This window comes from Mustela nigripes, chromosome 1 (assembly GCF_022355385.1).
Source record: "Mustela nigripes isolate SB6536 chromosome 1, MUSNIG.SB6536, whole genome shotgun sequence".
Taxonomy (NCBI): domain Eukaryota; kingdom Metazoa; phylum Chordata; class Mammalia; order Carnivora; family Mustelidae; genus Mustela; species Mustela nigripes.
Window position 1 is genome coordinate 208,685,099 of NC_081557.1, and position 24,990 is coordinate 208,710,088.

At 48.2% G+C, this 24,990-nt stretch overlaps 1 protein-coding gene across 9 annotated transcripts in view; it reads right to left on the bottom strand.

Annotated features, from left to right (window-relative positions):
• SLC2A9 (solute carrier family 2 member 9) overlaps positions 1 to 24,990 on the bottom strand; it is a 233,475-nt gene that overhangs the window by 61,092 nt on the left and 147,393 nt on the right. For 8 of the 9 annotated variants that reach the window (XM_059380894.1, XM_059380884.1, XM_059380851.1 and 5 more), the window contains one exon: positions 12,194 to 12,381. In XM_059380894.1, coding sequence (XP_059236877.1) covers positions 12,194 to 12,381 — 188 coding nt within the window. The remainder of the gene's footprint in view (positions 1 to 12,193; positions 12,382 to 24,990) is intronic. The other variant, XM_059380875.1, reaches the window with a different exon arrangement.

Here is a 24,990-nt window from a genome sequence, read left to right on the forward strand (position 1 = left end):
GTGGCCAGCTATTCGTTTTCTTCCTTCTCCTACCTTTGCCCTTCTTCATTACTAACAGAGCTACAGCACTGGGAGCAACATGTGCTGATCTAATTGTGGCAATGAGATATGAACAGAAATCTTAAAAGGAGCTTTCCACTAAGGAGGTTTGATCCCATTTTTTGTCCTTCCTCCTTTGTGCTGTCAGGATGGTGAACGTAATGGCTAGAGCTTCAGCAACTCTAATGGATAATGAGGCAACCTCAGGACAGCATGGCTGCCCCCATGGTAACTTTGTGAGAAACAAAAAAGGTTTCTGATCCACAAGACATTTTATGGTCATCCATTAGAAAACTGTCACAATAAATCTATAATGTGGACAATGTGAATGATGCCCTGAGGGTTGCATAACACACAACCTGCACAACTACACATAGAGCCCCTGCTTTGGGATGGAAGGAACCTGTCCAGATGCTAGAGCAAGAAGTTAGGAGCCTGTGTCCTTGCTCACTGGAGTGATAGTATAATTTATTAACCAGAACTGGGCACCTTTGAGATGGTTAATAATTAGTTCAGGACAATAGGCATAAATCTGGATTGCCCTCCCTTCCCAATTTCCCTCACGGGAAGTTAGGTCAGTGTGGAGGTTTCTGCCGCTTGAGTCCAAACCTAACCCTCATGACACTCACGGGGCATCGGGTGATCACTGACTGGAGGTTGGAGACCTGGCTCCGTCTTGAACAGGCTCTGTGACCTCAAGCAATTCACTCTGTCCTGCTGGGTTTCCTTCCCCTCCTTGGTCAAAGAGTACAGCCATGCCCCTCCCGTGGGGTGTCAGGAATTGGGTAAGAATTGACACTGTTCTCTATTTACTTAAATAGTAAATTTCGGGTCCTTAGGCTGGACATGAGCCATTTGTGTCCTCCTACCCCAGCCATTTCCTTAAAGAGCACTTTGCTAAATGATAGAAAATCAAGCTGTCCTCTACATAACATCTGACAAGGAAACCCGCCACCTACGAAGGCTTGGAAGCATTTATACCCTCATCGTTATTTAGCAGAAACATCAGAGCTTGTTGCTTATAACTTGTCAGGCCCAACGCTGGCTGGCCATGCTCTTTGCACTGCTCTCACTTCATTTTTGGAAGCAGCTCTCATTTGTACAGATTCGTCTTGTTACCGGCATTTGTTTAGCAAAACATTTTCCATGCCTTGTGGGGAGAAGATATAATTTAGGACCTACAAATATCTGCAGATGGCTTATCTCTTAGCGAGAGGAGTAATTCTTCCTAAAGTTATAGGCACACTCAGAGGCCAGTAAAAACAACTACACGAATTTCTGTGAGCTTGCTGGCATTGATACCTCTCTCAGCAAAATGCATTTTAATGCTCTTAAAACAAAGACCCTCTTGCTGGTGTCTGCCCCACATTTGTCTGAGCTGATAAATTAGAATTTTAGAGTCTGCCTTTGCTTCCACATTCACAGAATACAGAAGTGGTTCCTGATAAATTCATTAATTCTTAAAGCTCTTAGGGCTGTGACAGAAGCTAAAATTGTTCCAGAAAGCCCCAGTCTTCACCGGATTTGTTTGTATAATCTCCTCTCCTTTGGGAGGTAACTGATCTTCAGAGCTGGATCAGAGTGGTTTAAAGGACTTTCTTAATCTTTACCCAGATTCACTGATTTTTAACAGCCACGGCTCTCCCAGGCTACTGTGCTGCTTCAGTCTGAACCCCAGAACTGTCAGCCTCTGACCCCATGGAGTATGTGTTCTCCTGCAGGCGCTGTGTCCTGGCCTCCCCCGTGGCCTCCTCCTGCAACTTTCCCTGTAGCGACACTGCCTTGGGCCTCCCTGAGGGGCTTCAGTGTCAGCAAAGAGGGTCATGGTGCATAAATTACACGCTTTTGGGGGGGGATGCTCATAAAAGCGGCTCTAGAGTCATTTCTTAGTAAATGCATTTATCCATCAATAGGCAGAAATCAGCCCTTCAGACCATCTCCCCCTTTCCAGGGCTTGCGAGAAAGTCCTGCTGGGCTGCTCCTTGGAGGGGGTGGGGGGAAGGCCTGCCCATCACACACACACACTGCTTGTCTCGTTCTGCAGGCTCCAGAAGCCATTTGTCTCGTGCTGAATGATCTTATAGAGCAGGAGGGGGACGGCCTCTACTCCTGCTAAGGTTTATGTGATCAGGCAGTTTGAGGGGGCAGTACACCACGGAAGCACAAGGAAAGGTGGGGTGTGTTCCTCAGCAAACCCTCTCGAGGGTTGCTTGCTGACAGTCCCCTCCTGCGGTGGGCGGGGGGCGGGGAGGTACTGGGGTGCTGGTGGACTGGAAGGATCAGCAATTTGGAGGCCCAAACACATGCTTCCAAACCCAATGAGCCTCTGGTGATCTGTGGGTCTGTAGGCAAGGGACTACATGTCTTTGAAGAAGGTAAAAAAAAAAATTGTCTTTCAGAGTGGTTGTAAACATTTTTCAAGTGACAAAGTAAAGCATCTTTAAAAGATTTTATTTATTTTAGAGAGAAAACTCAGGTGCGAGTGCAAGTGCGAGTTGGGGGAGGGACGGGGGGAAGAGGGACAAGCAGACTCTGCACTGAGCATGGAGCCTGACGTGGGGCCTGATCTTAAGACCTTGGAACCATGACATGAGCCGAAATTAAGAGTCGGGCGCTTAACCGACTGGGCCGTTCAGGCACCCCAAGTGTCCTTTATAGAATTGGTAGATAACAAATGGTGGGTATCATTCTAGAAGATTTCCATCTCTCTATTGAGACACCATTGCTCTTTGGTAAAGGAAAATGTCAGTTCTGTGCATGCCCTGGGGAGGAAGGCCCTCTGGAGCTGCTTCTCAGCCTACTTCTTGACTGTCTGTCCCCAATGCCCCGAAGCCTCCCTCTTAACTCCTGACAATGTGTTAGAGACCAAGCATAACAGGTGTCATCATTTCCAACTCTCTCAACAGCTTGTGAAGGTGACGTTGCCTTAGGATCAGAGAGACCACACGCAGCCGGTAAGGCCAGAGCAAGGTGCAAACCCAGGCTTGTGTGCTTCCCGCCCCACAGTTCTTTCCGCTGCTCGGGCTATGCTGGGGTTGTCCGTGCAGCTGGCTGACAAGATTCCTCTTCCATCCACCATTCCTCCTCCTCCCCCCGACTCCCATATATGCCCACGACCCTGACTGCAGTTGGTCCCCCTACTGAGACATGTGTTTTCACCCATTTCTCTGGCCAAACTTCAGAAGCAAGAAACCCCCTGGTTTGTCCTTGCCCAGAACAGCCTGATTCTTACAGAATATGAATGTAAAATATGGCCTTAGCACGTGCTCGCACACACAGAATTGCTCCGCCAGAGGTGTCCACGTCCTAATCCCATAAGCCTGTGAATGGATTACATGACCCAGCAAGAGGAGCTCTGAAGACGTGGTTAAGTTCAGGGGTCTTGACATGGGGAAATCATCCCAAATTATCTAGGGGAGCTAGAGATGTAATCACGAGAGAGGTCAGAGAGAGAAGGTGCAAAGATGGAAGTGGAGGTCAGAGGAAGAGAGTTGTAAACACAGAGATGGTCTCCACAAACCGACGGTGACACACAGGATCTATTCTGAAGTAGAGAAGACAGAGGAGATCTTGTCACTTATAAACACTAGGTCCCAGGGCTTCACCTACAGTATGGCTGGGACCCCCATTCCCTTCATCTCTTGTCTCTTTCAGCCCAAGGGACAGGAACCGCATAAGGAGTAAGGGATAAGGCTGGCAGGGGCTCTTGGAAGGAGGCACTAACAGGCTTCTTTGCGCCCCCTACTGGAATGACTGTGAACTGCCTCCTGCAGGCCACTGGTGTCCCCTCTGCTCTCTCTATGCAGGGTGGACCTGCCCAGTGACGCTGGGCTGGGGCTGCTTCCTCTTGTTGGGCCTGGGTAGGCACCTTAAATCTGGTAATGCAGAATTCACAGCAGCTTCTGGGGTTACACGCTCCAATCCAGCTCCGCCTGGAGTAGAGGGCACACTCGGATCCCAACCCATCTGATTCCTGTGCCAATCTCTCTAATCTGCTCTGAATTTCAAAGGGGGAAAAGAGGGGCTTGTATATCATACCCTGCAAACCTATCACCCACATGCCCTAACTTTATCCTCACACGATCCAATGATAGGTGTCTTGCCCCCATTTAACCGATGAGGAAAGTAAATCTCAGCCAGTGAGGGCTACAGAGCAGCTGAGAATGGCAGGACTGGGATGTCCATTCAGGTTCTCTCAACCCCTCTGGCCTCCACTGCCTTGAGGTGAGAGGCATCTGACTCCCCTCCTGAGGTGGAATGTGCTGGGGGTTCTGCCGGGGCCAGCAGATCTGAGAGCTGCAGGGAAGAGAACATCCCAGAAAGAGTAACGATAGTCCCTGTTGCAAAGAGAGGAGGACTCCCTGCTGCAAGAAAGACTCTCTGCTCTCCTGGCAATGCCTGAGAGCCTGGGCCCCAGACTCCCTAAGCTAGTGTCGCCCCCGATCCCATCAGGCCCCCTTCGCCCTGACCACAGAGGGGCAGGAATGAGTGACCGCCTCCCCTGCCTCTCCTGGGGCCCACTTCACATCCTGATTGTGTACATGAGCACCCACTGGATGGCCCTTTGGGGGTGCCTTTCAGCGCTCAGCTGGGAGTGCCCCCCCCCCCGGCCTCTCACTCTTCATGGAAATCCAGAAGGTACACAGTAAGGACTTGAAGAGTGTCCAGAACATATCATCTTTTTTTTTTTTTTTAAAGATTTTACTTGCTCCAGGCTCGATCCCTTACACTCAGATTATGACCTGAGCTGAAACCAAGAGTTGGACACTTAATGGCTGAGCCATCCAGGTGCTCCAGGATATGCTAGCTCTTAAAAGCTTTCCTAAGAGTGTTGGGTTACCTAGTCTCACTCCTCCTTTTACAGGTGAAAACATAACCTCTCTCCAGCCCAGCCCTCAGCCAACTGATACCACCTCTGAGTCTCCTGTCCATTCATAGCTCAGTGACCGAGGGCAGAGGGGTTAAACAGCCCACCCAGGGTTCCAGGGCTGGGAGGTCAGGGGTGTGGGCAAAAACCCAGGCACCGTGGTCTCAGGGCAGGGCTCTTTTGACAAGATAATAGCTAAGGGTGTCAAGCACCACCTGTGTGGCCAGCCTGGTGTGGAGGACATTACAACCTTTCATCCATCTCCTTGCCATCGAATGAAAAAGGCACCACTTTACAGCTGGGGAAACTGAGGCACAGAGCAGTCATGGCAAATTGGCTCTTGGCCCACAAGCTCAATGCTTGCGGTTGAACACAGCTGAGTCCAGGACATGTGCTCTTGATCACAGTGTGAGGGTGGCCCCACAGAGGGACTCCAGGTAGCATGCTTTCCATCTGGGTATATGGCAAGTTCTTTTAGGGAGATGGTCTCAGTTACTAAGGCAACAGAACATTCAATTCTTGTAATTTGAATTAGGATGTTATTTGGGAAGAGACTTCAAAACAAAAGCTATTTACAATGCTTCTGAATTTGTGATTAGAAGTTTTGTGCAAACTGGGGTTTGAATTTCAGGGTTCCTGATGATGGTTGGGCAAGGGAGATGGACCTTCACGGGGCTCCCAGCCAGCTCCGGGGAAAGTGTCCTATCTCAGGCTTTCTGTCTCCCTCTTTCCACTCTCCCAGCCTTGCCTCCCTGCCATTTGGTTGTTTGTGGAGGGCTCAGGATGTCTGCAGCTCTGTTAGTCACAGCAATTACTGTAAGCATCACAACACGTGGGGGAAACATGCACACCTGTCCTCTCCCTCACAGATCAGGTGTAGCAGCAAACAGAGGTATTACACAACAGTTATACAGGTGACAGACCAGAGGGACACACAGTTAACCAGGAACACTGGGATCCTTGGGCAGCCACTGAGTGGACAAGCCCAGGCAGCAGTAAACTGCCTCTGAGGATCCAGAAAGGGCATCACTGGGCTTATCCGCAGGCTGCACTCTTGTCTTCTGTCCATTTCTACAAGCTCCTGTGTCTTGTTTCCCAACCAAGATGCAGAGTGGAAGGAGCAAAGTTTGGAAATGTGTGGCATCAAGAGAATAATGCAGTGCTAGAAACAGTCTTGCTGGGAAGGGCAGTAAGCTCAGCGGTTAGCATCTGTGAGCCATTCCATGTCATTTCGTATAATCCCCATGGCAGCTCCAAGTCCTGAGTACTGTCATCCCCATTTTCCATGATAGGAAATGGGCCCAGAGGAGCTCTGGGAAGGACTCTGGAGGAAGGAAGGGCAACCCAAGGACCCAAGGTGTAGGTAAGAGTACCACCATAACCCTTGGTATTTCAGAAGATCCAGGAAGTCTGAGGACAGCCCAAGGACTTGGTAGAAGCAGCCCCCTCCCTGCCCCTTGTTCTTCTCACCTCCCCTTTTTCCTTCCCCAAATGCTCTGGTGTCTCCTGTGCGCCATGAGTGGCTCTGGGTGCTGGAAACACAGGGACCATGAGAGGCAGCCTCCGAGGATGGTCATGGTGAGAGAAGTGGTAGTGGGGGTGTATGAGCTGTTGTGACCTCCTCGGGGAAGGACTCTGTAACCAGGAGGCTCCTCGCCCGTGAGAGACAGAGCATTCACACAGAAGTCTGGTTTTCATGCAAAGGACAAACCGCTCAGGAGGAAGGCAGTTGCAGAAAATAAGGAATTTTAAGTGACAGGTCTAATTTTAGAGGAGGGAATTTGAAAGCCATTGTGAGAAGGAGGGAAAAAACAATCCCACACTGAAAAAGAATTTAGAAACAACTAAAATGTTAAATCCAACTTCCTCTTGATTTCTAAGGTATGCGGAAACTATTTATTGACTTCTTAGCAAAAAATGCACTGGGCAATACGTAATGTTTGCTTAATATGGTGATTCTCACCTGAGGGCACTTTAACCCCCAGGGGACACTGGGCAACGTTTGGAGACATTTTTGGTTGTCACAACTGGTGGGGTAGACTACTGTCACCTGGCGGGCAGAGGCCAGGACTGCTGAGACATTCTGTAGTAAAAAGGACAGTCCCCCGGGACAAGGGATTTTTCAACCCCGAGTGTGCACAGTGCTGAGGCTGAAAATGGCTGGGTTAGTGCAGACACCTGGGCTTAGAGACAGGCTGGCCGAGCCTGGGCAGGTGCTCCAAGGCAGGGTACGGGGGCCGGGAAGTGTGAATTTGACAGCACAGGCACCCCTCCCCCTGTGACCCACGGCAAGCGCTTGGTCCTCTGGAAAACTCATTTCTTCTTGTAGAAAATGAGGATGGCACCATTTACCCTGCAGGACATTTGGGGCTAGAATAAAGTGATAAATAGGGAGATGCCGAGCAGTATTTGCAACATTTTAAACTATAGACCATGTCCCCTCAAATAATTTCTGGGACAATTAAGGGAAGAAAGCAAGTTTTAAAGGGCATTTGAAGTTTTTCACCTGGTAGACAGCATTCCTTCTTGGCTCACACATTATCTGGACTGAGAAGCCAGTGGTGCAGGGGACAACTGGACTGAGGCCCAGGACAGCCGGACTCTGATGCTGAGGTGGCTGCTAACCAGTGTTTGTCTTTTTAAATGTAAAACAGTGAGCATAGGACTTACTTACTGGCTGCCTAGGGATGACTTGGGGACACAGCCCAGTGACACATATGAAGATGCTCAAAGGTGGCCTTGGGGATGCTCCCTGCTCAGGGCTCAAGGGGCTAGACCTTGTGGCCAAATCGCTGGGGCTCAAATCCCCTTTCTACCACTTGTAGCTGTGTGATCTAGGGAAAATCTCTCAACATCTCTGTGCCTAACTGTGTCTAAGTCACAGGACAGCCATGGGGAAAACTTCTGGCTCATGTTAAGGGCTGAGTGACTGTGAGCTTTATTATTATTCTTACAGGTGAGCAGACAGAGGCTGGGTAAGGGGAGTAACTGGCCTAGGCTTCCCCCTGCAGGCTTGTGGTCACAGTGAGACAGAAATCCCAGCCTCTGAATATGGGTCCAGAACTTTTTGCTCCATTCAAGTTAAGCATGCCAAGTGGGAAGTATTACTTCTGACTTAAAGATTAAAAATAATCCTAAACAGGGCACCTGGGTGGCTCAGTTAGTTAAACGACTGCCTTCGGCTCAGGTCATGATCCTGGAGTCCTAGGATCAAGTCCTGCATCGGGCTCCCAGCTCTGCAGGGAGTCTGCTCTTCCTGCCGAATCTCTCCTTCTCTTGTGCATTCTCTTTCATTCTCTCTCTCTCAAATAAAAAAATAAAATCTTAAAAAATTTTTTAAAATAAAAATAATCCTAAATAAGCAATAAATAGAAGGAGACTACCTCAACATAATAAAGGCCATATATGACAAGCCCAGAGCTAACATCATACTTAGCTAACATATCATATCATAATATCATCATACTCAGCAAACTGAGAGCTTTTCCTCTAAGATCAGAAATAAGACAAGGATGCCTACTCTCACCACTTCTATTCAACCCAGGACTGTAGATCTTAGCCAGTGTAATTAGACAAGGAAAAAAAAAAGTCAAACAAAGCAGAAAGAAGTAAAATCATCACTGTTTGCAAATGGCATGATCTTAAATGTAGAAAACTCTGAAGATAGCACACACACACACACACATACATGCACACAACACACACACACATACAAATTGTTGGAACTAATAAATTCGGTAAAGTTGCAGGAAACAGAAACAACATACAAAAATTGGCTGTGTTTTTATATACTAACAATGAACCATCTGAAAGGGAAATTAAGAAAATAATTGTATTTACAATAGCATCAAAAAATACTTGGGAATAAAGTTAACTAAGGAAATGAAAGACTTTTGCACTGAAAACTACAAAACACTAAGGAAAGAAATTAAATACACAAATAAATGGAAAAAATATTCCATTCATGGATCAGGAGCTTTAATGTTATTAAAATGGTCACAATACCCAAAATGATCTACAGATTCAATGCCATCCCTATTAAAATCCCAATGGCATATTTTCCAGAAATAGGGAAAAAATCCTAAAATTCATATGAAACCATATCTTTAAAAAGAACAAAACTGAAGGCATCACACTTCCTCTTTTCAAAATATATTAAAAAGCAACAGTAGTTAAAGCAGTGTGATACTGGTATAAAGATAGACATATAAACTAAGGAAACAGAACAGAGATACCAGAAATAGACCCAAATGTGGCCAACTGATTGCCAAAGGGTGCCAAGAATATTCAATGGGGAAAGGATAGTCTGGCTAATTGTGTTGAAAATTTTGGATTTTCATCTACAAAAGAATGGAATTGGATGTTAATCTTCACTCAAAATAGATTAAAGATTATAAACATAAGAACTGTAAAAATCCTAGAAGAAAATATAGGGGAAAAACTTTGTAACATTGGTCTTGGCAGTGATTTTTTTTTTTTTGATATGACACCAAAAGCAAAAATTAACAACTGTGAGTACATCAGACTAAAAAGTTTCTGCACAGCAAAAAATAATTATCAACAGAGTGGAAAGGCAATCTACAGCATGGGAGAAAATATTGGCAAACCATGTATCCAATAAGGGATTAATAGCCAAAATATATAGGGTACTCCTACAACTCAACAGAAAAGCAAAACACAATAAAACAACCCTCCCCAAAGCCTCCAAAAAACTCCATTAAAAAATGGGCAAAGGACCTGAACAGATGTTTTTCCAGAAAAGACCTACAAATGGCCAACAGACACATGAAAAGACACTTGACATCACTCATCATCAGAGAAACATAAATCGAAACCATAGCAAGACATCACCTTACACATGTTAGGATATCTCTTACAAAAAAAAAAAAGTGTTGGTGAGGATGTGGAAGAATTAGAACACTGCACACTGTCAGTGGGGATGTAAACTGGTGCAGCCACTCTGGAAAATGACACCGAGGTTTCTTAAACAATTAGAACTGCAGTATGAGTCAGCATCTCACTTCTGGGTTTTTAACCGGATTGAAATCAGAATCTTGAAGAGGGATCTGCATGCCAGCATTCAATGCAACACTATTCATGGAAGCCCAGGTGTAGAACTATTCTAAATGTTTGTTGATGGATGGATGGATGAAGAAGATGTGGCCTGTGTGTGTGCTATGGACTGTTACCCAGCCTTGGAAAGGAAGGCTAGCCTGCAGCCCATGACCCCAAGGATGAACCTGGTGGACACTACGCTTGGACCAACACCGGGTGCTTGCACTTTAGCGATGTATCTAAAGCAGCCAAACTCACAAACTCGAGCCAAGTGGCGGTTGCTAGGGGCTGAGGGAGGAAGGAATGGGGAGCTGCTAATCAGCGGTGCGAAGTTTCAGTGAAGCAAGACGCATGGCTCTGCAGAGGGGCTTTGCGACCCCGTGCCTACATTTCGCGGTCCAGCATGGCACAGCTGAATGTTTTTTTTTTTTTTTAAAGATTTTTATTTATTTATCTGACAGAGATCACAAGCAGGCAGAGAAGCAGGCAGAGAGAGAGGAGGAAGCAGGCTCCCCGCCAAGCAGAGAGCCCGATGTGGGGCTGGATCCCAGGACCCTGAGACCATGACCTGAGCCGAAGGCAGAGGCTCAACCCACTGAGCCACCCAAGCGCCCCCAGCTGAACGTTTGTTAAGGAGGGAGAGCTCATGTTAAATGCACTCATGACAATAACAAAACAGATGAAAGGCAGTTACTATGAGGACGAGGACGGTGGGACACATGGGAGCTGAGCCCTCCCCACTGCCAGCCTTTGGAGCGCATGAGACGGTTTCTCCCCATCCTATGGTGATGCAGCAGGGTTGAGATGCACCCTGTGGGATTTATAGAGGAAGTTATGTCCCAGGAGAAGAGAGAATTCTGTTTAGAAATGTCATGGTTCTTGCTCCAAATGCCTCATTAAATACAGATTCCATATGTGGCTTTACTACTCTAAATGTTAGCTCTAAGAAACGGATCCCTCTCTCCCTTCTCAGAACAGGGTGGGTGGCTTTGAGCCTGGAGGTGCAAAGAGGAGGAAACAGCAAGATCTGTCCAAGACCATGCTGTTGGCCCAGGCCCTTCCTCCTTCTGCTGACTTTAACCAGACCAAGGAAAAAGGTACAAACAAGTAGGTTTCCAGATGATTTCATTTCATCCCAGTGTTTCCAAAAATAGAATCAAGAGTAGTTGAGGGGGCCTGGGTGGCTCAGTGGGTTAAAGCCTCTGCCTTTGGCTCAGGTCATGATCTCAGGGTCCTGGGATCGAGCCCCACATCGGGCTCTCTGCTCAGCGGGGAGCCTGCTTCCTCCTCTCTCTCTCTGCCTGCCTCTCTGCCTACTTGTAATTTCTGTCTGTCAAATAAATAATAAAATCTTAAAAAAAAAAAAGAGTAGTTGAAATGTGGCAAAACACTATGGTTGGAACTTTCCATGCTGTCACTTTTCCTTCTCCGGACAGGGACACCTCCCCTTTCATGTCACCTCCCCTTATGTGCCCCAAACACCCTCCTGGCTGACTTTCAGGGGATGCCAGGGTCGTGAACACAGAGGGGTTGTTTTCTCTGAGGCTCTTTGGAAGGTCCCCTTTTTCCTCCTTCTGGGCCCAGCCCCACTTCTCCTGAGCTGTGTATGTACCTCTACACTGCCCTGCCAACTGGCTTGCACACCTTCATAAATGGGGATCTCACTACTCCTTGAGGCAGACCCACCATTTTTCCAAAGCAATGGTGATAACGATCCCGAGTCTGTCTCCCTGGGATTCCTGAGTTCTACCTTCAGGAGCTCCCCAGGAAAGAAGGGGCAGCAGAAGCTATCAGAGGGTCTGGCGAACCCCCACTGTCCAATATCCTTGCCCACATCAGCTCAGGCCCTGAAAAAGTTTTCCTTTCAAGCCTAAGGTCTTCTTAGGCCAAAGTTTCATGTTCAAATCAGTCCCACCAAGAGTACTTTTATTTAAGTCATCTTTCACTTACCCATTTTATTAAGAAATCTGAGTTTTAGGGATCAGAAATAATTTACTAAGGGGTGACTGTGTAGCTGCTACATTGAATACTCTGCATGGCTTATTTCTGTATTACGTCAGCCCATGTTACAGATCAGGAAACTGAGACTGGATCAGATTGTGTGACTGCCTGATGGCACAAAGCTGGTAGAGGTGGCAGAGCTGGGACCAGATCCTGGTATTGAGGTCCAAGCCCTGCCCCACCCCCACCCCCACCTCCCTCTAGTTCCTCCCTTTGTGCAGGGACGCTCACTGCGTTGAGACCGCAGAGCTGGTAGCAGGCCATGGTGACGACCACTGTGATGACCTGCCAGCGCACGGAGGGACTCCGGAGCAGCTCCAGCACAGACACCAGCTGGATGTTCCTCTGCACGCGGCTCTCTATCAGGACCTCCTCCATCTCTCGGGAGACATCTTCTTTGCCCAGGAAAGTCTGGAAGGCTGCAAAGAGGGACAATCACAGACTTTTAGCAGGGATTAGGATGCTTGCTGAGTCAGACACTGGGCTATCCGGGGACTGTCCCACTACCCAGACACACACTTTGTTAGGGATAGAGCTGGCAGGGGGCTTTGAATCTGTGAAATTCCAAGACTTCGTTTGAAAATAGGGAAACAGAGCCCCAGAGATGTGCAGTGACTTGCCCAAGGTCACTGGTTCGCTAGGAGAAGAGCCAGGAGACAACAGGAGTCTCCTGACTGCCCCCAGAACAAAGAGGAGCATGCCCAGGGTTCAAGTCCCATTCTGACCACAGTGCATTTGTCCATCATTTATAAGCATTCTGGCCTCACATGGCTTTGGTAGTAGTTGGATCATGTATGTACATTGACCCTAGCCCAGAGCTTTGCAGATGGGAGGTGTTCTTTTGATAAATATTTACTGGGTGCCTCCTGTCTGTCTGGCCCCATGTCCTCATCCTTGTTAGAGGTATTCAGATGGTCAGACCAAGTGCCTTCCACTTGGCCAGGATGCTGGGAGTAGATCTTATCATTGGAAGAACTACTGAACTAAATGAGGCCGTTTCCATATGACTCTGAGAAACACAGGAACCGTGGGTGGATGTATTCTCAGAGAGCTATTTTTCCCAGGATTCAAACTCACCCTCATGACTTATGCCTTTTCCAGGCTGAAAACAGCAAATTTCCAGCCTCAGTGAACCTACCATTTGTTACCAAGCCCTTAATTGTGCAAACCTTCATGTATACAGATGCAAAGGTGGGCGGACTGATTAGACCCCTGAGATCATAATAATCAGGTATTAGGAGACACTTTGAGAGCACAGATTTAAATATTCAGTGCTCTAGTATTTATCCTCCTACAGAGAAAGGTGGCTTTGGTGACGGCTCCTGTGGACAGTCCATCCCAGACACAGTGGGCATCATCCTTGAAAACACGCTCTGCACTGCAGGGCATGTGAAATTGCTCTTCTTAAGCAGCAGGAAAAAGAAAAAAAGGCTGTTAAACTTGCTCCAGATTCTACAAAAAGCAGGCCTGTGAAGCTTCTGGGGTGTTATTTCCAGTAGTACACTGAAAACGGCTTTAGAATCTTTCTTTCTTTCTTTTTTTTTTTAAGCGATGATTTAATACTTTTCTTAGGATTTTATTAAGGATAAATGGGAGAAGTAGCTGAATGAGTAACATTTCCACATCAGCACTACACCATAGTATGGCTAATGTTTTCCCAAATTTCAAAAACGCAGCATTCATTTTATAAAGCCATCCTAAAGTTTGAGGGCAGGAAGATATTTCTCTCTCTTTCCTGAGATACATGCTTTCCATGTAAAATATAGAGAAATTTGGAGACTTTTTTTTCCTCTCTCACCTTGGCTGCCAGGAAGCTCTCAACTAAATTTGACGTTCAGCATTTAACAGTTTCCTGGAACAAAAATCTCTCTTATTTCTTAAAAGCTGTGATCTCCTTCTTTTAAAGCATCAATTTAATTTCCTGCTGTATATGTGTTCATAAAAATTGTTTCCTTCTATGTGTTCCACATCCCTTACTTTTTAAAAAAGATATATTTATTTTAGAGAGACAGTGAGTGAGTGGGGGTGGGGAGAACAGAGGGAGAGAGAATCTCAAGCAGACTCCCCTCTAAGCACAGAGCCCGATGCAGGGCTCCATCCCAGGGTCCCGAGATCATGACCTGAGCTGAAATCAAGAGTTGGACATTTAACTGGCTGAGCCACCCACTGGGGTGGGCACACAATGGGCACACCCAGTGTGCACCCCCACCCCCAACATCCCTTTTTACAAGTTTCCTGTGACTGGGTGAGAAAGAGTATCTGGTGAGGGAGAGTCTCATGGCAGACACAGAGATGCACCACTCACTAATGGAGGAAGGGATACACACACACACACACACACACACACACACACACACACACACATATGTATACTTATTATATGATGGAATATTATTCAGCTATAACATGAAGGAAATCCTGGAGCACCTGGGTGGCTGAGTGGGATAAGCCTTTGCCTTTGGCTTGGGTCATGATCTCAGGGTCCTGGAATCGAGCCCTGCATAGGGCTCTCTGCTAAGCAGGGAGCCTGCTTCCCCACCGCTGCCTGTCTCTCTGCCTACTTGTGATCTCTGTCTGTCAGATAAATAAAATCTTTAAAAAAAAAAAAAAAGGAGGAAATTCTGTCACTGGCAACACCATGGATGGTCCCTGAAGGCATTATGCTAAGTGAGGTAAATCAACAAAGACAGATACTGGAATATGGACAGATACTGAATATGGAATCTAAAACAACAAAAACAAAAACAAAACAACAAAACCCCCAAAACCAAACTTAAAGATACAGAGATACAGGGAAGAGACTGGGGTTTCCAGAGGTGGGAGGTGAGAGGTGAGCAAACAGGCGAAGGCAGTCCGAAGTACAAACTTCCAGTTATAAAATAAACAAGTCCTGGGGACAGAACAGTGACTAGAGTTAACATTGCTGTTTGTATATTTGAAAGTTGCTAAAAGAATAGATCTTAAGATCTATTATATATAGATCACAAGAAAAAATTTGTGATCTTATAGATCACAAGAAAAAATTTGTAACTGTGTGATGTGCCTGTGCTGGACCGATTGGGGTGACCATTTTATGCTCTATACAAACACTGAATCACGATGTTGAGCACGTGACACCAAATACCATAGGTCAATTACATCTCACTATGCGATTTAAAAAATGTCACCAGACACTGCCCAATGTCTCCTGGGGCAAAGCCATCCCCAGTTTAGAACCACTGTTTCAAATAGGCTTCTGGCTCCTCCCAGAAGGACCTCATCCCTGAGCAGGTACCATCCCCGCCTCCCTGCCAGGCCCTCTCCCCTCTCCCAGTGCGGGGCTGCTCTGGGGGACCTGCTCCCTGTGGGCATCCCTAATTGCGGGATAAGCCCCCTGCACCTCCCACCATGACTGTCTCACTACACCCCTAATAATGGCCCTGTGGGATTTAGGAAGGATAGGCCCTTCCTATCCCCTCTGCATCCTCTCAGGCACAGGACTCAAAACCGTCCTCTTGGAAACAGTAAATAGCTGAGCTAAGTTATGAGAGGCACCAATAAGAGGGGGGCGTTTCTGGCTGTCAGAAGACAGAGGGCCCTCTGAGCTGTGAGCCAAAACACAGAAAGTTGCCTCACATGCCTTGGCACTCAGAAGATACAAAAGACAGTGATACTTTTACTTCTTTTCTCTCTCTAGAATGTTCTTTTGACCTTTCTGCACTTGGCCTTGTTCTTTGAGCCTCAGCTCAGGCACCACCTCCTCCAAGAAGCCTTCCCTGATTTTCCCCTGGTGGGAAGTGAGGCAGGAACAGGCTAAGGAAGGTGTAGCAATGAAAGCAGGAGATGAGGGACCCCCCTCACAGGTCTCATGTTGTTACTGAGCCCCATGATGCCACCTTCCTGATCTCAAGAGTTGCATTCTCCTCTCAGTCCCTAGGTCTTGTCTGAGTTCAGGCCTCAGCATCTCCCCAGTGGGATTCTCATGCCAGTCTTCATCTTCCGAGATGACCATCCTCCTGCAGTCGAGCCTTCACTGTCCTGCTCCCCGCAGCAGGACCCAGTCCATATGTTATCTGTCCCACAGAGTCCTTGTCCACACCCCCCTTCACCACGACACTGCCCCCTCCCCATCTGTCCTGAGAAGGGCTGCCACCCACTCCCAAAGTGTGCCTCTGTGCCTCACACATGTGGTTCCTTCTGGCACTTTGTGGCCTGTCTAGAACCTTCTTTCCCTAGGACCTGCTCAGCAGTCAGGTCTTCTAGAAGCTCTCCCAGCCCCAGTCATAGGTGAGTACCTTCTCCTTGGGGCACTTTCCCTCCTGGCTGTGACAATGCAGCCACACACCTGCCATGCACAACCCCCCCACCCCCCGTCCCGTGATGCCCCCAGGTAGGAGCTACTCCAGGGAGGCTGTGGTACAGTGGGAAGCAGGGGGAAACAGAGTGGCCCAGCTTCATGCCCAGCCTGTCCCTCCCACGTGACCTGTGTGCTTCTCTCTAAGTGGCTTCCACAAAATGGAAATCATAAGATTTCCCTCCAGGAGGAAAAAAGACAATGTATGTGCCTTGCACGTAAATGGTGTCTAATAATTATTATGATGATTATTTTATTTCTTCCATTTAGAACACTGTATATTCAACTGATCTGCTCTCTTATTTTTTTTAAGCTGTATTTATTTATTTTCAGTAGAGAGAGAGGGCTCTCAGAGGCAGAGGGAGAATCTCAAGCAGAGACCCCCACCAGAGCACAGAGCCCGAGGTAGGTCTTGATCCCGTGACCCTGAGATCATGAGGGGTCGGCTACTCCTCCGACTGAGCCACCTAGGAACCCCTCAGCTGATGTGCTTTGCAGGACGAGTGGAAATCAAGACTGGGGTGAGAGAGGAGCAGGTTAGTGGCACAGAAGTGGGGCTGTGATGGAGAGGACAGGAACAGAGGAGCATGACGGTGAGCGCTGGCACAGTGAACTCAGCGAGGGAACCAGTGTCTGAGTGCAGCGTGGCTGACAGAGGACAGGCTCCGGCAGCCCTCGGCCACCCCGCACAGCAGAACAGCAGTGACAAATGGATCTACATGCGGGCTCTCAGGGTACCCAGAAGGTATTCGCTGCCTGCGGGGGCCTGGCACAGGCTCCATCCTGGGCGGGGACCCCTCCTAGGCTTCACGCAGGGATCCACTGAGACCAGGAGGACCTCTCTGTGATTCGGCCTGACCATGGCACCTGGGTGGCCACAGACTCCTGTGGGGGCAGGAGTGGGCTGCTTCCCGTTTGTGGCTTCCTGTGGTAGATCCTAATGCCATTCTCTCTCCCAGAGGCCACACTCCTGCGGTCAAGTGCAGACATGGCCTTGCATCCTCCATGGCCTCAGCTTCAAGGCCACCTGAGGCCAGGCCCAACTGTGGTTTGGGATGCTGGGTACGGGGGATGAGGGTGGTTTGGCTTTACCAGGCCCAGCCTACTGGTAGGCAGGTGAGTTTCAGGCTCCCCAGGCTGATCCTCCGGAGCACACAGCCCCAGGGGAGAAGCACTGGCTTTTTAAAGAGACAGTCTCAGGGCTGGTTGATAGAGACAGGGCCCCATCCAGGGCCAATTCTCAGCATGTACTGGCTCCAGGCAGTGTGCCAAGTGCAGGAGCTGGAGGAACAAAAGCAAAGACCTTGCACAGGCAGTGTTCTCATCAAAGTCACTCACTTTTCCTAACATGCATTTTGTGGAATGCCAATTCCCAGAGAAGCTCCATGGAACAAAATTCCTCGGTCAAAGAAGTTTAGTATCATTGTACACTCTATCTCTTGGTTTAAATTTTGCAGTAGTTTAATAAATGTTCTGATAAATCCTGCACAAAGACACCTATTTAATTTTGTTTTGCTCCACATTTCCTACATATATTTGCTGGAGCACCTACTCATAACCTGCAAGAGTATATCAGAAAATTGTATTCTAATTTTATGTGACATGTGTCACAGAGGGAGTGGATCTCGGATGTCCCTGTGGCCTGGAGGAAGAATCCCAATGGAGGACATGGATCAGAGAGTACAGACAAATATCACATCGTGAAAAGCAGAAAGAGCCCAAATGTCCTCCCAAATAAGTCCATATTCTAGTCCCCAGAACCTGTTCGTATATTAGCTTATATGGCCACAGGGATTTGGTGGATATGATTGAGTAAGGATCCTGTGATGGGGAGGTTATCCTGGGTTATTTGGGTGGGCCCAGTGTTATCATGAGGACCCCTATAAGAGGGAGGCAGGAGGCCAGACTCAGAGAGGATGTGTTAGAAACAGAAAATGGAGGGGACGCACTTCAAAGATGGAGGAGGATTCATGAGCCAAGGAGAGGGGGTGCCCCTGGAAGCTGGAGAAGGCAAGGAACGATCCTTTCCCAGAGCTTTCAGAGGGAATGCAGCCCTGCAACACCTGGGTTTTAGCCCAGTGAGACCTCTTCTGGAGTTCTGACCTCCTTAGAACTATAAGATAATAAACTGGTATTTTTTTTTTTAAAGGAATTGCTGGAAAGTCTTGCTTCAGATGAGGCTTGATCTAGCAGCTCAGACTAAATCACTACGTACCAGATTTCTTTAACCTGTTCCTGTATTGTTTTAAGATGCTTGATTTGTGGTAATTTGTTAGAAGAGCCCAAGATACTAACACAGAGCCATTTTAATTAGACAGTGGTGGCTCCCCCACCTGACTCCGTTTCAGTGTGACATGGGAAAAGCATCTGATCTCTCAAGCCTTAGAGTGCTCCTCTGCCAGGTGGGGCTGACCTCGGTCCACCCATTTCTAGGATCATTATGACAGCTCTTCAGGGCAAAGATGCAGAGCAGCAGCCCAGAGCCTTGCTCACTGCGGATGCCATACCCCGAAAGTCCTCTTGCAGGGACAAGTGATGCAAAACCTAATAAAGAGCCAATCTGGGGTCTGTCTGCCTGGGTTGTCTGAGGTCTGGGAGGAAGGGCTGGAAGGGACAGGGTCACAGACACTAGCTGAGCAGCCCCAAGCCTAGTGTGTAATCTCACAGCTCTAGAGTCAAGCTTCTGGGGCTAGAGCCCTTGCTGTGCCATGTCCTGGCTGGGTGACTGTGGCTGAGTGGCTTAGCCTCTCTGTGCCCCGGTAATCCCTGGCCTGTAGGCTGTGGCTTGCGGACCAGGCAATGGGCATATACTTGGAGAGGTGCCCAGCCTTAGAAAGTGCTGAGTGTCTCCTGGCAGCTAACTCTCCCTGAGTGTTCACAGCTTCCTGGAGCTCAACTGCGAGGGATCCTGGGGTTGTCCCCCCTACGCAGTGGGGAAGGGTATGGATGCTGGGTCAGGGTAGAGTCTGGCAGAGCTGAGCCGTGGCTCACATGCCACGTGTCAGCTATACCCAGGTGGACAACACAGGCCTCAACCTCCACTGGGCGTGCTCCTGGCTGGAACCTGGATGGCCTCAGGGATTCAGAAGTGCGCTGGCGTACCAGTTAGGGAAATGAGTACAGTCCCAGAGACCTCCTTTCCTTCACGTTCACCAAGGGCTGAGCCCTAACATTCTGCCAGCCTAGTTTCACACAGACAGTAGGAAATAAAGAAATGAAGGAGAGCAGGTGTTCTTGATGGTCTGACTGGCAACCCTGAGGTTTCCAGATCAGCAAAGTGGTGTCTGAGGTTGTGCCTGTGCCTGGCCAACTCAGAAAAAGAGCTGGAAGCTGACTGCAGCCCACCTTGGGCCCTCAAATACCCATGAGCGCCATGTCCTGAGCAAAATGTGAAGAGGTGTGCGGCAGAGGGGAAAGGTGGAGGTGGGCTGTGGGGACAGACTGATGGGACTCTGTCCAGCATCTGCTGCCCACCAGCCTGGCGCCTGGGCCCGTCTCGAGTGCCTTGTGCACCTCTGCTTCCTCAGGTTCTGTGGGGTTGGGGTGACCGTGTGACACAGTAACACCCACCTGGTTTGCATGCACCTGTGACCAGGTGTGTACTGGTGGGATGGGTGGTTAAGGGTCTCAACCCTGGGGTCACATTGCCTGGGACTCGAATCCTTGCTTCTCTCCTTGTCAACTAGTCTGATGCCAAATGAGTTTCTTGATGTTTCCGTGCCTCAGTTTCCTTATTTGTAAGATGGATGGAGCAGCATCTGAGCCGTCTGCAGTGTTAAATGTCAGCACACACAAGGTCCTCAGAACACTATGGCTTTTAACGGGCACCGAGGACTGGAGGTCTGTTAACTATTCCAGGAGACACTTGCTACACTCCCCCATTCCTTCCTTCTCTTTTGCCTTCCTTTTTAGCCTGACAAAGGGTACAAAATACTATAACCTTCCATTGTGGGTTGAATTGTATCCCTATAAAGAGATGTCAGAGTCCTAACCTGGTAACTGAATGTGACCTTATCTGGAAACAGGGTCTTCGCAGATGTACTTAATATGTCAGTTAAGATGACATCACACTGGAGTAGGGTGGGCCCTTATTTAGAAGAAGAGAAGAGATACAGAGACAGATACACAGGGAAGATGGCCCCATGAGGACAGAGGCAGAGCCCAGACAGATGCAGGGTAAGCCACGGGAGGCCAAGGTCGGCGGGCACACACCGGAAGCTGGATGAGGAAGCTGGTCCTGCTGACAGGTTGACTTTGGACTCTTGGTCTCCAGAACTGGGAGAGAAGCCCTCCTGTTTTAAATCCCCCATCTGTGGTGGTCTGTTAGGTAGCCACTGCACTGGATGGCTTTATTAGCATTTCTTGCATGCTAGAGCAGAGTGCACAGCAGCCTGGAGACTTCCCTTGTGTGACCAGGAGGGCCTGACAAGGCAGGAAAGGGATCCCAGGCGGAGCATGGGGCCACAGGCCTTTGCAGTCATGTGCCCAGCAAAGCACAGATCTTCTCTTTTGCCCAGAGTGGGGCTCAGGGCTTCTAAAACTTTGGAGGTTTCACCGAAGCATTTATTTTCAGCAGTGATTGGGATTGAAGTTGGAGTTTATGACTGACAGTAGTGGGATCCGCAGCCTTGGATGTGGTAGAAGACGTGGAAGTCCTGTCTGTACTGTTACAACATGTCGTCATAGACTAACTGACCCTGGAACCTTCCCACAAGCCACGTGAGGGTTTGGGGGGCTCTGCCATGAGGAGGGCTGACAGGGGACTCCTCGACTTTGCTTGCGGCTTAGAGCCATACATTTCAGCTTACATATCCCATTGGCTGGTCTTGGACTTGGGAGTGGTAAAGTTTGGTTTTAACTGAATTAACCCTGATGAACATACAGGCGGCTTATAAAGAATCATCCAGAGAAGGCACGGATTAAGATAAGACCGAGATACAGACACAAAGATAGGAGCCAGCAGCCACCTCTGCTTTGGTGGCGATCCCACTGTCAGCTTCGGTGCCTGCTGATAGCACGCAGCCTGGCCAAGGTTCGAAGACTTAAGACGTAAATAATCTACCCCTTTGAGGTAAAGGTGACATTCTAAGGAGAGTGAGAAAGCAGCTTTTCAAAGGAGATCACTCTGTGGAAAGCAATGTGCGGAAAGGGAGCCATCACCATGTGGCCGGGGACCCAAAGTGCGGCGTGCCAGTTCGCGAGTCAAACTCCCACATCTGCACAAAATCCCTGCACATAGTTTCAAAAGCGTTCCTGTTTGAAAATGTTCTAAATGACGAGCTTGACCGGGTTTTGCTAAATCATGTCCATCAAAACAAACAAAAAGGCAACATCGTCTCCTGATTTTGCAGGAAAAATGGAGTGACACTGGGAGGGTGGAAATCTACCGGCTACAGCTCCCCCTCCCCCAGACGTTGCATTCCTAGCAGATGGGACTGCAAGACGAACTCCAAATTCCAAATGTGTTAAGTTCAGCCAGACTCGCTGCCACCTTCCTTTTGGATCGGCAGTATTTTCTGAGGTTCTTTTTGAGCTCTCATCACCATTCAGGCCAAGACTGCAATGACAGCGGCTAAGGCTTCCTGAGAGCTACTCTAGGGCAACCATCCTTCCACATGCTTCATAGACCTTTTCTTTTTTAATTTTCATAAAACCATGCCCTGAAGGAGACACCACCATTGTCCCCACTTTGCAGGTGAGAAGAGAGATGAAACTTGTCCGTGATCAGGAGAACTAGGATTCCTGAGAGCAGAGCCTGAGACAGGATCGGGTGTAGGAAGTTGATACACGAGATGGTGGCAGAAAGCAGGTGTGAGGGAATAGGGAGAGTGAGACGGGGAAGGGGAAGCCACACAAGGAATGTCACTGAGGAGCCTACTATGGACATAGGGGTCAGTTCTGCTGGACTTCTGAGTAGAATATATGTCTTCTAGAACGGTCCCACAGGGGAGGCTGGGCATCTGTCCACCAACTCTTGCCTCTGGGGGCCGTTAAGTCCAATGCATGCACGTTGTCCTGCAGATGGGCTGGGCCGCACAGGGGCCGCAGAGAGGGCCTGAGTAGGCAGGGAGACACTTGGTGTCCTGGAAGAGGAAACGTCTGCCTATGCCTGCACTCACATGGGATTGTCCATATCAGCTAGCCTGAAATCAAAGTGAACAGAAGGGTGGTGTGATGGGGACACCAGAGGAAACACTTCTCTCACTGCTGGTAGATGGAGCAGCTGTGAGTAGACCCCCTGGAAGACCTCCAAAAGCCTTGCCTCTGATGTGCAGTTACGATCCCTGGGAATTTAGAACCAGGGCTTTCAGATCTTCCCTCCTTCCCCTCCTCCCTCTCCCTCTCTTACTGCTTCCTTCCTTCCTTCTTTCCCTGCCTTTCTTCCTAAGTCTTCATTCCATATCCTGAATTCCTGAAGAGCCCAGACGCATCCTCAGGTTTCATCTCACCCATCCTTTTGCCTATCACTTGCATCAGAGTGAGACACAGGCCTGAACTGTGTAAACTGGTGTAAATCGGCACCCATGTCATTACACTTTGGAAGCATAGAGAAGATTGGCTTCAACTAACGCCTGCATTCTTTTCTCCCCCAGAGCTCATAAGTAACATTCCCTTCTTCCAATCTCTAGAGGAAGGCTTGTGGAGCTGGGGCCCTACTCACAAAGGGGCAGGAAACCATGCAGGGAGGGGACAAAGCACATTAGTGCAGTGTTGGGGGTGTCCTGAGGCTGGTAAATGGTTGTCACTGCTGCTCTTGTCATCTCTGTAGTCTAATCAGATCAAGGCAGGATGTATGCTGGTATAAGGCTCCTGACACCTCATGCCAGAGGCTGAGTCTTATTCAGGGCCTGGCAAGCAGCAGGTGCTCAAACCATGTTGGATGAGTGTAACTGCTCTCTTCTCGTATTTGCTTAGTCTGAAGAAGGGGATCCTCTTGGAGGACAAGCCTGGATGTGGGTAGGGTTGGACTTGTTGGCCCTGAGGTCAGAATGAGGACCAATGGCAGTGGCAAGGCTTGTTTTTGCACATAATGAAATAAGCAGTTGCATTCATACTGTTAGGATCTCTATAGCTATACCTTATTTTTTTCCATTAGTGATTGAATAATTTATTATTACAAAGTTAAAAAATTATTCTATTATGGCAAAGACACTGAACATGAACATCAGAACATCAGAAGTCAGCTCACCATGAGGAAGAACTGTCTGACTGATGTGGTCAAGGGCAGATCAGGCAGTTTCACAAGCAGTGAGCTCCCCATCACTAGGGGTGTGCAAGGAAAGGCATGATGACTACCTGTCAGAGATACTGTTAGAGGGACTCAAGCATTGAACAGGAAGAAGGATAAGTTCTCTCAAGCAAGTGGAGAACCCAAGAAGTGTGCAGTTTCTATGGAAGCCTTCGAGAGAATGAGACAAGGACCTCTAGGGGGTGGGGAGCAGACAGGACAGACACTTTGAATTTTAACTAGTTGTCCATGGAGAGAGAGGAAATGGGCTCAGAAACTCATAGTCAGTGAGTCTATTTCAAAAAGACATTTACTTATGAAAAATAACTCTCCCAGAGGGGTCCATTCTCTTGGATCTCCAAGTCACTTACATTGTTCATCTGATCTATTTGTGTCCTCTCCCTATTGGGGCTCCCACCTTCGCCCTCACACTTGAAAGTAAAGGCTTCCTAGAGTTCACACCTCATTCATATTCTTGGCCATGTTCTAATCATTAATTCCAAAGAACTGAAAAAGGAATGAGAATTTGCATTTCCCAAGTGGAGAGAAAAGCTGCTGGATGCTGTGGTCAATTTCTGGGCTGGGAGAGGAAGCTGTTAGGTAACCGGATTTTTGTACCAGTTAAAGATTCGTCTTCATTCAGGGGAGTCAAGAGACCAAGCAGGGGAGTGGAGGCTGACATTTATGTGCAATACTATGTGCCAGCTGTTTGGGCTAGGTGTCTTATAGACCTTATCAAGATAACCTTGTGTTGTTCTGTTCTCTGAGCCTCAGAGGAATTGGGAAATGTACCAGAGTTCCCAGGTAGAAAGTGAGGGAGTCAGTGTTCCAACTTGGTCTTTCTTTGCACGTACCTCAACAAATGATGAAAAGAAACCACAGAGATGAAAAACTAACAGAACCAAATTCAGTTCATTTCAATTAACCTACAGCTTTTTAGAGCTGTGTGCCAGGGGATGTGAAGTTGTCCTGTGTTAGGGGAAGAAAAAGGCACAGTTTCTGCTTAGAAGTCCTTTAGTGGGAGACAAAAACGCATCTCACTGCAACTCTAGCTGAATGGTGCTGCATGTGGGAACCTCATGAAATCCCCGCAAGTTCAGTGCTCCTATTTGCCTTTGAACAGATGGGGAAACCGAGGCTCAGAGAGATGAAGCAATGTGTCCAGGTCACATGGCAGAGCTGCCGTTCCCACTCCCGTGGTGCTGCATGCCTGGGTTGGTGCAAGCATGACTCTGGCTGATCCTGACAGGCGGCGGTCAGAGAGCAGATCTTGTATCATGCATCCCTTGTCTGAGAGGTCAGGTAGGGCCATTAGGCGAAGAGAGAATCCTCTTTCCCCAGAGAGCTCTTTCAATGTCTCCTGACATTCTGTCTTTGCAAGGCTTGTTTTTGCACATAATGAAATAAGCAGTTGCATTCTTACTGTTAGGATCTCTATAGCTATACCTTATTTTTTTCCATTAGTGA